The sequence below is a fragment of the Brassica napus genome, chromosome C3 (assembly GCF_020379485.1).
Source record: "Brassica napus cultivar Da-Ae chromosome C3, Da-Ae, whole genome shotgun sequence".
NCBI classification, from domain to species: domain Eukaryota; kingdom Viridiplantae; phylum Streptophyta; class Magnoliopsida; order Brassicales; family Brassicaceae; genus Brassica; species Brassica napus.
The window spans coordinates 1,293,074-1,308,776 of record NC_063446.1 but is presented as its reverse complement, the minus strand read 5'-3'; the positions used below and the strand labels follow the sequence as shown (position 1 = coordinate 1,308,776).

The 15,703-nt window shown below is 32.5% G+C and overlaps 1 protein-coding gene and 1 pseudogene across 1 annotated transcript; both read right to left on the bottom strand.

The window, feature by feature from the left end:
- Nucleotides 1-1,070: 1,070 nt before the first annotated feature.
- Nucleotides 1,071-5,273, bottom strand: LOC125584009 (annotated as a pseudogene).
- A 3,900-nt stretch (nucleotides 5,274-9,173) lies between these two features.
- On the bottom strand, nucleotides 9,174-11,117 carry LOC106426298 (nucleolin 1). Its single transcript, XM_013867023.3, has 6 exons — nucleotides 10,983-11,117; nucleotides 10,815-10,867; nucleotides 10,064-10,273; nucleotides 9,822-9,992; nucleotides 9,616-9,735; nucleotides 9,174-9,526 (listed from the first exon to the last, which is right to left on the bottom strand). Exons 1-6 carry the CDS (start codon nucleotides 11,001-11,003, stop codon nucleotides 9,409-9,411), a joined length of 693 nt encoding a protein of 230 aa, XP_013722477.1. The 5' UTR covers nucleotides 11,004-11,117; the 3' UTR covers nucleotides 9,174-9,408.
- Nucleotides 11,118-15,703: the final 4,586 nt, after the last annotated feature.

Sequence of the window (15,703 nt, the reverse complement as noted above, 5' to 3'; positions counted from 1 at the left end):
ACACAATATTGATACTTATATTAAATTAGGAGAGTAGGATCAATAATATACAACCAACAAGTAAAAAAAAAACTCTATTGGTATCTTAACTCTCTAAAACCCTAATAATCATTTGATTTTAACATGGTCTATCTAAATAATCAGAAAGAGATGCATGGGTTTAAGTACTAGATGCAAAAACAAAAATGATGAATGCAGAGTTTATGGTTAAAGTATGTGTTGATATAATGATTTTTGTTTTTGAAAAAAGGATGTAAAAAATAATGTTCGTATGTTGGAAGATAGTTTTTACGGTAAAAGTAGGTTGAAAAAATAAAGTTTTGTGGTAATATAAAAGTAAAAAAAATCTCTATATCTGTTCGTTGAAAAAACGAGACGGAGAGCAATTAAGGTAAAAATTCTAAATTTATGTATTTAGGTACGTTGAAAAAGAGTTTTCTTCTTCTTAAATTAAACTAAAATCCAAAGTTCCATTACTGATCATAGTGATTGATATCCGACTACAAACTGATTCACACAATATTGATCCTTATATTAAATTAGGAGAGTAGGATCAATAATATACAACCAACAAGTCAAAAAAATCTATTGGTATCATAACTCTCTAAAACTAGTAATCATTTGATTTTAACATGGTCTAAATCTGATATGTAGAGTTTTATGCTAATCTTACACGCAATTAAGATTCTGGAAGATAAAATGCTATGCGATATCATCAAGATTAGTAACATGGTTCCTAATAAGGTACAAAGTCAATCTTAGTATCAGTGATTGTTACAAGAGCCTAGCATATCTAAGATGGATTATCATGCCTCGCTGTTGTGCTTACATTTTGGTGTAACTAAAGACAATCAATATCACCCTTTAAATCTGGCGTTGATGACTTCCTATTAGATTTCATCTGCATGCGGTGTATAAATTTGATTTCAATATGAACCTGGCATGCGTTGTAAACGGGTCTTAATATATACTTTATATATATCTTCAGGCAAGATTTGTTAAAAGAAGGCAGCCGCTTGTCGGTCCTAATTCTTCTACCTTGAAGATGTTTAATCTGAAGTCCTATATGATTAATGGAGATGAATAGAGATAGTCTTAGTGATGTTAGTACTGTAATGATAATTAAGAGTTTGTTGTGAAACTATTTTAGGCGCTAGAGATATTAACCAACTGTTACATTCTAGTTCAGGTAATTGAGCCTCTAGGGTTGATAATCTGATCCTTACTTTACCTATTCTTGAATCAACTTTTGCTCCATTGTTTGACTTCTCACTCCCACCAAGATGACAGTTATCAAACACTCCAAGTGTAATGACAGTAATCATACACTTCCCACATGTACTGCTCATTCCATTTAGGGCTAAAGCTCTCAGTGATGATTCTAGTCCTGACCCACTTTAATTTGTCCACATACTTAGCAACACAGTAAGGATCTGTTGTCGCTTTACCGTCTTTAGTCTTCATCGGTGAAAGCCCTTGAGCACTCATGCTACCTACTTCAAGGATACCTATAGGGTTCTTCCATAGTTGCCTTGCCGTGGGTCTCACGTCACTGATGTAAAGAGTTGATTCGTCCATTATATGGTACCCTCCTTCAAGAAAAACTCGCAGGTGAATGCGGCTAGAGAACTTGAGCCTCGTGTCTCTTGTCTCCTTCCAGTGCCCCAAACCCAAAATTTTGGAGATTTTACCATTTGGAATGAACAGCTCTGTGGTCTAATATTTTCTCAGACACATTCAACGGTGAGATCAGCCTCCCCATGACTTCATCTTTAGCTGATGAAACCTTGTTTTCGACCGTCAAGAAGAGCTGTTCTTCAAATGGCTCAGCAGCTACAAAGACTAGATAGGATTCATTGTCTTGTTAGCTAGGGCATAATTTGGTTTTCAGAATCTGTTTCCCAACTTGAACCTTAACAAAAGCTTGAGGCGGTTGGCTCCTATCACTAGGCTCAACATCTTGTGCTTCAATCACATTAACCCGAAGATAGATACCACAGTTTTGGAGATACATAGACCTTAGACCTAACGCTTTGAACACCTTCTCCCTGAACAGAGTGCCAAGCATCAGGAAACGCTTCGCCAGCTTGCGTCCCAACTCCCAAGCCAAACTGCCCCTCTTCTTGGTTTAGCCACGGTGAGCTTCTAGTCTATATTGTACCATTGATGTGCAAGTGGACTGACTATCAGGAGGAACTCTAGTAGGAATCTCATGCATATCAAACACGATCTTCCCTATGTAACCATCTCTTTATCTCGCACAAACACTTCAACTGCTACTCGTTCGATGATGATCCATCCACTTCCTCCACGTTGTCCTCCGTGTGGCCATTCCTCTCCAACCAGCGTGCACTCCCTGGTTGTAAAGCCTCTTCAAATCCTCATTTCCGCCCGAGTCACCACCATACACTTCACGACCCATCCAGTCAGTATCCAACAAAAGAAAAGGGAACCACGCGATCCAGTTTAGCGCCGTGACTATTATTAACATCCACATGGGACGTTCCATCATCAGGATTGGGATCTTTCAGGACTGTTTAATTATTAAGTTATAATCATATAAAAACCTGCTTGCAATAATTCAAAAAAAAAAAAAAAAAAACCTGCTTGCAATGATGTGTTAATTAACTATGTTTTAGTGAACCCTATATTTTGTGGTGGGGTGAGTTTAGGGTTAATTGTCTTCGATCCTCTTTTCTCAGTTTGCGTGTTTGTGTCATTGTGTGTGTGTGTGTGTGTGTGTGTGTGATAGCGAGAGAGAGTGTTCGATATATGAATACTTGTACATAATTCTCGTTTTTTTTAAGTCAGTGTGGAAATTTCTTAAAATAAACAATATTGGACTACTAGCCAATATAAGACATGACCATTCTATTTGAATGCATGTGTTGATTCGGGATGGTCGTTATTCCCTTTCACTAATGCAAATTATTTAAAAATTTCTTCTCATTAAGCATAAACTATTCCTGACCAATCGTTGTTTGCTTACATTCTTTTCAACTATCAGTACAATTAATTATATGATGGTGTTTTGTATATATCTGGCGATATATATTAAGATAATCAACAGCTAAATTATTTTGCATTCGACTCCATGTATTAATCAATATTTTGACTTCTACTCATTGCATTCCTTTTGCGACCCAATACAAAAGAATCACTTCTTCTATCGTTCAAGCACTAAGAGTAATAGTGTAATACAAGTAGGTAGCTAGTTTAATTAGAATATACAAATGTGTAAGCAAAACTTTCATGAATGGTTTAAAATTAATACCAATCCCTTATTTTTAATCACAATATTACGTATCATTTATTTTTGTTGTTGGATGAAAAACTATAAACTTTAATGATTAACTTGTAAGTAGAATATGTCGCTATCCACTAATTTTATTGAGTAGACATATATACTACTAGGTTGAAAGAAGAATCTATTGGAATGACGTCTGAATAATCCGGATTAACGTTATTAAGGAATGTGACACATGTTACACATCCGTGGCTCCATGAACTAAAACTTGTAATCTTTTGGAAGTTTAACAGCGTAGTGGTATCCCTAGAAGGCTAGAACTAAAATTTGTTCATATATACCACAACATAATAACATGTAGCCTAATGGTTTATGGCAATGTTGTTTTTGTGTCACAGTATTTTGAATTGCTGGACAAAAAAAATAGTGTGATATTTTAGTAGATCTGGAAGTTAAGTTAGGTATCTAATCATTTTCTCTTAGCTAGCATTCATATTCACACAGAGAACCAAAAAACAATGAGACAAAAATAAGTCGAACACCAAGAAAACTTTCGCTGATGCCTTTCGTAATCACCTTCGTCTCTTTCACTCTGTTCTTTGCCTTGAGTCCTTCTCCGAACTCATCTTCTCCCTGGTTCTCCAACATCTTCTCTTCCTCCTTCTCCACCACCACCACCGCTTCTTCATCAGAAACAGCTTCCGGATCTCACTTCTCTTCGATCTTCTCCCAATGTCACTTTAACGATACCAGCCAGTAGACGTCTAATATCGCCGTCCCTGTCTCTGTAAACTCCACTTCGGCTCCTGCCCAAAACAGTACTTTGCCGGAAAATCGAACTCGGGGTTGATAAAAACGCGGCCTCCGGAAATTACATATTAATTTTTTTTTTTAATAAAGGAATTGAAGTCAATGATTGCTGTTTGTTAAATGATCTAAATAGAGCATGGTGTGAGGTCGAGAACATTGTTCTTCTTGTTGTAGTTGAAATGAACTAAAGTTTTTTAGTTTTAGGAGAATTGTAAATGTAAACGCAAGAAGAATTTGCATTTGGACCATTAATGTATTGATTAATTTATTTACATATATAAAAAGAAACACACACATAGTATTAGATAATGTAAAATAGAGAGTTATTTCGAGCCGGCCACCGATCACCATACCAAGCGAGGTCCACTCAATTCAACGAACTGAGTGATGATACCCAAGCCCATTCGAACATTTAAGAAAGCACCGGAAGCACTATCACGAAACTGGACGAATGGTATACCCTCGAGACGGCCCCTCCCCGTTGCCAAAATCAGGTGAGTAAATGCATGAAAACGAAAAAGTTCATCCATCGGTGGAGAGTAAATTACCTGAAAAATAAGAGTAGAAAATGTAAATTAAAATTGAAAAATAAAATTATAAGTTAAGAAGCTTTTGAGTTTTGACTAACGTGATCAGGTGCGTATCTATATACGTCCAAGGATGGGTAACATGGGATTACAGTCGCGACCGGAGAGTAATTCAGTGCGGCGAAAAAAGCTGTCTCGAACTCGTTATTACTTTGATATTCATGGAGACTAGGAATCTTCATTTCCGATACCACAAACCGAGGAAATCTCTATATAAAAAAAAACAGACAAAGGTAAAACAAGATTACACCAGTAGATAAAAGGGAAAACAATATCAAAAAAAGGAAAATCATCGTTACGGGAGCCGACGGTAAAGGGAGCCCACTACTACGGTAACACCAATTGTAAAAATCTTCCTCCAAAATCAACCCATAATCGGTCAGGAAGGGCACTGCGGTGCTGAGCCCTTCGATAGCCATGGACCATGTTAGCACACCCATTCTTCTCATACTGCAGATGAAGTGCCACACACTCAGAGACTCTGTTCTACCGAGTAATTGGGCAATACGGAAAGTGGCATTCATCTGCCGGGTGAGTCCGAAACTCCAGCAAGTGTTGGCATACTGGATCAAGTGGATATCGTCTACCAGGCCGGAAATGTGACCCTCCCAATTTACCATGATATCCATTTTTTTGTTTTGTTTGGGAGTTGGTTTACCAAGAGGATCGATTTTGTTGTAATTGTTAGTAGAAGAAGTGAAACTACGAGCGAGCTATTTGTACTGCTTATAAAGTAAATTAGGTTCATGCACCTAATAGTTTCTTCTGAGGAAAGCTCACCTAATAGTTTCTTCGATCTACAATTCACAAAAAAGAAAGACTTCCAAGATTGGGGAGAAAACGCGTAACTTTGTTATATTAGTTATAAACAGGAATTGCCATTGCAGTAACAGTGATGAACGTTTGGTATATTTTGATTTTTTAGAACAATGTTATTTCCAAATGTCATTTTCATTAGATAATTAAATATTTGGTTAATTAATTATTAGAAGTTACTCAAAAAAAGGAAATATACAGGTTTATCATATAAGGCATGATCATAATTTTGATAAGTGTGGGAACTGGGGGGCTGTTGTTCTATTCACACTCGAGTTACAGAAGACAGAAGTTATATTTCGAATAATGATTTTACTGAGTGAAATAAATAGTGATCGGACATTTATCTTCCATGAAATTGACTTGCGTTATTTATTTCTTTTGAAGTTTACTCAACTCCGTAAAAGTAAAAGGTCGTACACATATAATGTGGAGTTTTTTTTTTATATAAGAAAACAAAAAAAAATGAATTTTAGGATATAATAACTCCTTCAACATGTTATGAGTAGCCTCGGGTATGTATTTATGTTTGTACCACTGTGTCAAATGGAAGTCCTTTAAAATATGGGATTACTACATATGATAAATATATTGAATGTCAATCAAGCTGTAGTTGACAAACAAAAGATCAAGTTGTGATTCTCATGCATTGTTAGAGACTGATGACTCTAATAATATCACATGCGTTCTTCTTTTTTATTGATTTGTGAAATTTATTGAAGAGATGTACTTAAGTAAATTTATTGATTCCCACCGAAAAAAGAAAAGAAACCTAATTGTTCAAAATTCATCAGCAACATAACCACGACTGTTAAAACATGTATCTAATAGTAATATAAGTTTTTTTCTTGTTTCATTTTTATTCGATAAGTATTTGGTTTACACTGTTATTGTTGGTTAATTAATTATTAGAAGTTACTGAAAAAGGAATTATATAGGTTTATCATATAAGGCATGAATTCACCGTCACCGGTTTCCTCTCTAATTTTGAGAATTGGATCAGGTGTTTGGTTCAAGTTTCGGTTCCATTGCCGGTTCATTCAAAAATGTCATTGTTCATGTAGAAAAAGAAAAGACGAATAAGACTAAGATCACTAAAAGTAAATAACTTACATATCTTGCTTGAGAGAAAAAATATGTTGAAGAAAATGAGAGTGAGGATTTGTGGTTGAAGTGTGGGTTGATATAAAATGAACTTTTTTGAAGAAAAAAAGAAGTAAAAAAGCTGAAGAGTGAAAAGTTTTAAAAGGTAAAATAAATGTAAAAGGTGAATTATCTATTTACGTATGTTGAAAGTTTGTTTTTGCGGTAAAATTTTTCATAAAAAAGCTAAATTATCTATTTGCGTACGTTGAATAAATGAGATTAACGGAGAGCAAATAAGTTAAGAGTGCGTATACAAGTTAAAGAATTATCTATTTCGGACGTTGAAAACAAAAGTTTCTTCTTCTACAAGTAAACTAAAATCATTACTCAATAGTGATAAAAATCTGACTCGTGACTACTAACTGATTCACAATAGTGATCCTTTATATTAAATTAGAGAGTAGGAGCAATAATATACAACTAGCTAGATGGATACTAACTGATTACATGTATTGTATCAAAACACTATTGGTATCTTAGCGCTCCAATAATCATTTGATTTTAACATGAACTATCTAAATAATCAGAAAGAGATACATGGGTTTAAGTACTAGATGCAAGAACAAAAATGATGAATGCAGAGTTTGTGGTTAAAGTATGGGTTGATATAATGATTTTTGTTTTTGAAAAAAAAGGATGTAAAAAATAATGTGCGTATGTTGGAAGATAGTTTTTGCAGTAAAAATAGGTTGAAGAAATAAAATTTTCTAGTAATATAAAAGAAAAAAAAATCTATATCTGTTCGTTGAAAAAATGAGAGGGAAAGCAATTAAAGTAAAAAAATTTAATTTATGTATTTAGGTACGTTGAAAAAGAGTTTTCTTCTTCTTAAATTAAACTTTTTTTTTTTTGAAACACACTTAAATTAAACTAAAATCCAAAGTTCCATTACTCATAGTGACTGATATCCGACTACAAACTGATTCACACAATATTAATCCTTATATTAAATTAGGAGAGTAGGATCAATAATATACAACCAACAAGTAAAAAAAAAAAAATCTATTGGTATCTTAACTCTCTATATATAACTCTAATAAACATTTGATTTTAACATGGTCTAAATCTGATATGTAGAGTTTTATGCTAATTTTACAGAAAATTAAGATTCTGGAAGATAAAATGCTATGCGATATCATCAAGATTAGTAACATGGTTCCTAATAAGGTACAAAGTCAATCTTAGTATCAGTGATTGTTAGAAGAGCCTAAGTAGCATATCTAAGATGGATTATTATGACTCGCTGTTGTGGTTACATTTTGGTGTAACTAAAGACAATCAATATCACCTTTTAAATCTGGCGTTGATGACTTCCAATTAGATTTCATCTGCATGCGGTGTATAAATTTGATTTAGTTTGATTTCAATATGAACCTGGCATGCGTTGTAAACGGGTCTTAATATATACTTTATATATATCTTCAGGCAAGATTTGTTAAAAGAAGGCAGCCGCTTGTCGGTCCTAATTCTTCTACCTTGAAGATGTTTAATCTGAAGTCCTATATGATTAATGGAGATGAATAGAGATAGTCTTAGTGATGTTAGTACTGTAATGATAATTAAGAGGTTGTTGTGAAACTATTTCAGGCGCTAGAGATATTAAACCAACTGTTACATTCTAGTTCAGGTAATTGTGTGTGTTCCTATCAGCCTCTAGGGTTGATAATCTGATCCTTACTTTACCTATTCTTGAATCAAATTTTGCTCCATTGTTTGACAGTTATCAAACACTCCAAGTGTAATGACAGTTATCAAACACTCCAAGTGTAATGACAGTAATCATACACTTCCCACATGTTCTTTAGCTGATGAAACCTTGTTTTCGACCGTCAAGAAGAGCTGTTCTTCAAATGGCTCAGCAGCTACGAAGACTAGATAGGATTCGTTGTCCTGTTAGCTAGGGCATAATTTGGTTTTCAGAATCTGTTTCCCAACTTGAACCTTAACAAAAGCTTGAGGCGGTTGGCTCCTATCACTAGGCTCAAAATCTTGTGCCCCAATCACATTAACCCGGAGATAGATACCACAGTTTTGGAGATACATAGACCTTAGACCTAACGCTTTGAACACCTTCTCCCTGAACAGAGTGCCAAGCATCAGGAAACGCTTCGTCAGCTTGCGTCCCAAGCCAAACTGCCTCTCTTCTTGGTTTCGCCACGGTGAGCTTCTAGTCTATATATTGTACCATTGAGGTGCAAGTGGACTGACTATCAGGAGGAACTCTAATAGGAATCTCATGCATATCAAACACAATCTTTCCTATGTTACCATCTCTTTATCTCGCACAAACACTTCAACTGTTACTCGTTCACTTCCTCCACGTTGTCCTCTCCAAGGTCTGGTTTCATGTCTTTAAGCTTACAATCTTCTTGGCTCTTAGCTCCATCTATTGCCGCCATGGTTTTAGGTTACCTTGAACCAAATGATTCTATTACTAATGCTTCAAAAGTGCGTTAGGCGTTCAATATAAAAAAAAGATTGATTGTTGCTATGAAGAATCTAAAGAGTAGGACATTTTTTGAATACAAATTGAAGGGAAGTAACCGCTTGAAGAAAAGAAGAAAAGGACAGGAAAAGGGTTTAGACTACTAATAAAATCACAAAAGAGTAATAATAATATAAACAAAACAAGGCAATAGCGGTGAATACAGACAGTCATCAGGAATACAATGTCACAATATTAAACTAGAGTCTTCTTTTACCCAAATTTCATTATTTATAACTGGTTTTAAAATAGGTTTTTGAAGTTTTCAAATCAACCACAACTTGAATATCAAGTAATAGTTTCATCGATAGGCTTCTTCAGGCTTCGCGCGCGGCTTCTTGGACGGTCAACTTGAACCCGCCTCCGAGGTCGGTTCCATGCAACTGGACAGCTCGGTGCACGGAGCCTAGCCCATACAGGTGGACGAGGGCACGGCTGCAGATACAGCAAGAAAAGAAAGCATTAAAAAGGCGCTTATTTTTTTACACAAGAGAGTAATAGAGAGAAGTTGAAAAGGTTGTAACCTGTCGAGGATGAGGATGTCCGTGATTTCGCCACAGGAAGCGAAGTGCTTACTCAAAGCACTCTTGAGATCTTCTTGAGGAAGAGAAGGGTCATATCCCGTAACGGATATGGCTTCGCTCCTACAAGAAAAGAATATACATTGAGATTATTAATTAACGATCATCGGTTTCAAACTCAGAATCAAAAATAAAGAGAGAAATCAAACCTGCTCCTTTGGAAGTCTGCAACGTACTTTGCAGCTCGAGCGGCTGTAGTCATCCCATCAGTGGGCTGCTCTATTGGCGAAAGAGTGAGCTTCCTACCTCGAAGCTCACTTCCGTCGAGAAGTAAAGCTCTCTCTCTTGCCCCTTCTCCGCGAAGGACAAGGACGCAAGGACTTGACATGAATTTATCAGTTAATTAGAAGTGTTCATTTCAAAATAATATCCAAAAAAAAAAATTACAAACCTGATGAGCTGGTCTGTCACGGGATCTATCTTGATCTCAATGTTGTCCACTTCTCCGCAGGTTTCGAAGAGACGCTGCAAAGACGTGTAGAGCTCAACAGGATCACCCGAGGTGTTGAAACCCTCGACACTGATTCTAATCTGGCTCTCATGGTAATCCATCAAGGACTTCATATTCTCGACGAACTTATCCGTATCCCCGTCCAAAGTACTGTGATAATTTGGGGACAAGAACAACACATATTCCAAACAACGTTACTAAGTAAAATGATATGAACAAGACGAACACAAAAGACAACATACCACAAATACAAAAGCAATAATCAACGTTACGTTACTACAACAACGTTAATAAAATAATTGGTACAAGAACAACGTATCTCAAACAAAGCAATCAAAATTTCAAACGCACACACCAAGCAACCAACTTTACCGATCGAGGACAATAGAACAAGACATCTCACAGATATAAAAGCAAGAAATCAACGTTATTGTAATATAACGAGGACAAGAACATATCTTACAGATACAAATCTCACACACACGCACACAAACTTTACAGCAATATTTGAGACAATACTTATCAGCTTGACATGAACGAGATATATCACAGATACAAAAAGCCAACAGACACACAAACAAAACAACCAACTATACTGCAATAATTTAGGACAATATTATCAAACCGTCAACGTGACATGAACGAGACATCTCACAGATCCCAAGAAAAAAAAAGGCAATCGAATTTTTACCGTTGTTGTTCTGATTCGACTGGAACAGTACGACTGTCTTTCAAGGTCAGACCCTAGGGTACAAGAAGGAAAATAAAATTAAAGGAAACCATATTCATTCAGAGCAAATAAGAACATTATGATAAGAAGAATAAGAAGAAGAAAGAAGCAGAAAAGATGACTACTTACTTCGATCCGGGATCCTTCCATCTTAGATAAGTCGAGAAGATAGAAGACTTTTTGCTAGGGTTTCAGAGAAAGGCGGCGTTGTTGTTTTTTTTAATCAGGTTTAATAGTTTTTTTCATAAGACGCTGTCGGAAGAAGGTTCTTTTTATATGGTTTTACCCTCGTTTAGGGCACAACCGTCATTTCCTTTTTAAATAACGATTGGGCCTTGCAGGTCTAAACTATAAGCCCATCCTAATAATCTTTATCCTATTATTAGTCTACATAAATAAATTCCTATAACATACAGTATATATCTATTATTTTTAAAGCAAACTAAGTTTAACCCGCACGGATATTTTTCATTTTATAAATATATAATTTTAATATTATTATACAAATTTATAATATATAATTTATATTTTAGTGTTATATATTGTGTAACTTTTTTATATTATTGTTTTGGGATTTTTATTACATTATCAATATATAGTGATTTTTTTATACATTTTACCTTTTATTAATTGTTATACGTTTTCGAGCTCAGTTTAACAAATTCATAGTATAATATAATAAAATAGAAAATCTTCTTCAAAACATATTTTTGTAGATATAAAAGTTTAACATATATTAATAATTTTACTTTTATATAAAAATATTACATAGTTTACAAATTTTAATCCATTTTAATGGTGAATGATTAATTTATAAATGAAATCATTTAAAAAGGTAAAATTGGTTAATTTACTAAGTTAATATATTTTCTCATATTTAATTCATATAATACTTTTGTTTTAATAAAATATAGATTATGATGATTTGCTTTCTAATAAAATTTTCTAGCTAACATTAATTTATAATAAGATTATATTAATAATTAAAAAATTAATTAATGCATTATTTAATAATTTTTAAAAAAAAATTAGTAGAATTTTGTTAGATTTTTTCTCAACAAATTTTGTTATAACTAAAAAAATTAAATTTAGAGGAAAATTGATTTATTATTTATTAATTTATTGATTATTAAGAATTTTAAATTTTAAACATTTGATTGACTAATGTAAATAATTAAATATGTCATATTATGTAATTAACTAAATGGTTGTACTATGACTTGTTAACGGTAGATAAAATAGTGATTCTATTTTAATAGAATAGATAGAAAGATTAGTTTGGATATATTAAATCTGAAATTTGAAAATTGGTTAGTTTATACTTTATAGATTTCTTAGTTTTTATTAGATTGAATATAAAAATATATTCTTTTAGTTTTTATTAAATCAAATTTAGAAGTACATGCTTTTAGATTGGATTATATATATATATATATATATATGATTCGATTAACAATTGATTTGATTTGATATAGAAAGTACAAAATTTAAAAATTGGTTAATTTATTAATTTTTAAATATTTATTTAATAAAATATAAAATTATCAATTTATTAATTAGATATTATTTTAAATCCGTCTAAATATAAATAAACATTCCACAGCCGGCATTTTAGTATAGACAAAGTCATATTATAGTCTATAAAGGCGTTTTAGTCTATAGAAAATCATAGTAAAAATTATAATGCACATTAGATTATTAATGATCAAGTATATATAAACTATACTACAAAATTACTACAATATATAATTACATTTTTAATACCAAAATGCATACAATAGTGGGATATGTATTTTTTATGTGAATCAGAGATTTAAATTTACTTTGTGCATCAAAGATCACATGTAAATGAATTATGTTTCGTAGTATAAGAGAAAAGAGAAGTACCCGTAATGTTTGTCTAATTATATTTAATAGATATAACAAAATATAATTAATTCATAAATAAAGTTAGGTAATTCAAAAATTAAATATCCATGTATCTTGGAGATTAAGTATAAATGACTACAATTTAATAGATAAGATTATATTTACTTCCAATGAAAGATGAATAAGTCCAAAATTAAATGATAACTTTTTAAGTAAATAAAAAGTAGAACTCTAAATTAATAGAGTATATTAAAAGAAAAGAAAAAAGTAGTACTTAACTCCTATTGCTTGTTCTGTCCTTTGCAATGTTTGGGATTGGGAAACAGATTATTTGATTTGTGTTTTCTTTAAGCTGTGCCGCCAGAGCCGGCCCTTGAAGGAAGTCGAGGAAGCTATCGCTTCCGGCCGCCACAGATTAGCAAAACTTTCAGCCTTATTAGGATAGAAAGTTCTTATTAGCATTAGTGGTTTGGATGATTGTTACAAGGGTTAAGCCTCGCGGGTTCGATTACCCTTAAGAGAATAGACCATATTTTTAACTTTTGCTTCTAGCTACATATTTTCTAGGACCGGCTCTGTGTGCCACCCGTCTGATAATCTTGCACTTTTATTTTTTTGAGGGACATTCATCTTCACTCCTTTTCTTTTTGTGATAAAGCTTTTCATAATTTGTAAACAACAAAACCCACAGTTCTTAAACTCTCTCTTTATCCAGAATTGTTCATTCTTATGATTACTATGACATTGTCTCGTTAGCATTTAGGAGTCTGATGCAAGAGCCTACCATTTTCTTTCAATCTTTTCAAAAGAAGACATATATATGATGTGTTTTATTAAAGTTTTCAAGTGACAGAGTCAACTTTACAGAATTAGTCATTCAAATAGGACATAAACATGTGATGCTTTTTGTTTCTCAAAGGAATGGTCTATTTACCTTAACCGATGCATTGTTAGTGGAATTAATTCCATGCTATCTGTAACAGTCTCCCATAATCATCGATATCAGATTATTTCAGGGGAAAAAGCTGAGCTGTCGATTCAGAGCTGTACTTTAAGTCTTGTTATGATCAAAACTTTATCTGCACAACTAAACCACTGATGCAGGAGAAGCCACTGAGCATCGCCAAAAGCTTGAAAGACTAGTGATAATGGCACATGTCTTGAGGGGATCCCTCTAGCTAGCTCCAACTTGTTGAGCCACTAAACCACTGGACGGAGATCAGTTTCGCCTTCTCTTACATGCATTACTTCCAATTAAAGGACAAAATACATTATAAACATTTCACTTGAATGATTTTATATTTATTTAAAATATTGAACTGAACCATGCCGTACATGTTTGGTTTACTTGGATGAGTGAGAACCTATAAAATTAGGCAAGTGAAAGGTAAACACACAAAACTCTAGTAACTCCAATCCAATAAATAAATCATCATTTAGTTGCGCCCATTTTTTCTATAGTAATCTCATCAGTTTTGAAAAGAAAGAAAAAAATATAAGAAGTGCAAAGAGCAGAACGTTTAAAGTCACTTACAGAAGTTGCTATTTCACATGCCGAGAGACCAGCTGATGGCTACATGCTATTCAGCAGCTGAAAAATATTCCTTTAAAAGACCCGCGTGGGCCTCAAGAGCGCATACACTTGAAAACCTTGCAGTTTAGGGTTGAAAATGAAGAGATATCCTTCTTGTCACCTATACGGAGTTGAGCCGAATTATATGAAAATTATTTAAGAAATATCGTATGGAAAAAAAATTATATTATTGATCAAATTAATATATTTGACCCTTAAATAATTTAATTTTTTTTTGTTAATTACATAATTTATTTACTAATGAACTGATCTCATTTTTAAAAATATTTTAGGTCAAAAAATTATTTATCGCATAAAAACCTAATGTTTAGGCCAAATAATCTCATGCTCACTATTTGGTTACAATGAAACTATGCCAGCTCGGTTTTATATCATGATTTAGCAATTTAAAAGTTAATTATGGTTATGAGAAGTTTACGTTCACTTGCTAATCCTATCTATCTTCGATATTTTTCTCCTTTTTGTGTCATTTTTGTTATTTTTCGATATAAATATTGATTTTTAAGTTCATTCTCATTTCTTTCTTTTATTTTGGCCTGAGATTTAGAAAATTTTTAAGATTCAAAATTATTAAAGAGATACATACTTAGGTTAAGATCTGCGTATTGTGCAGAATAAATAGTTATTTTATATTTTTCTGCATATTATGAAATAATAAAATAATAATTATATATTAAATAACTAAGATATCAGTTACTATTATGTAATAAATTGGCTTGTACATATAAATCAAATGACCGCTCTTGTTTATTCGCAATCATTTTAGAATAAATAAATCAAAACAATCAATCTTATTTATCGTATATGATATATAATTAAATTTAAACAATATGAAGTATATATATATATATATATTAACATAAAGACCTATTAAAATAAAATTATTTATTTATATGATTTTATTATCATTGTATCTTATTATAGAAAAAATTTAAACATTGATCACAAAAATTTATGTGAGACTTTTTAACAGTTTTAGTAATTTTTACTCGTTTTGAAAAATTCAAAGTACAACATATACAAAAAAATCTAAATTTTTAATATATGATTAAAGTAATTGTGTAATTTATTTTAATATTAAAAAATTAAACAAAAATGATAGAAAACATACAGATTATTAGCAAATATTCATTATTTAAAATTATTAATTACTATATATATCATAACCATATTAGGTAATTCTGTAGGCTTTATTTAAGAAAATAATATATAATAAATTGCCACATTGATTTAGTTAATATCATATGATATCATATAGTTGGTATTAAATGTTTCTAGTGAGATATAAAAAATTGAATTGGACCAACTTGTTTTTCAATTTCAATGTGAAGCTGACACGTATGACTAATTAATTACTTAATTGATTGACAAATAAGCAAGAGTTTTT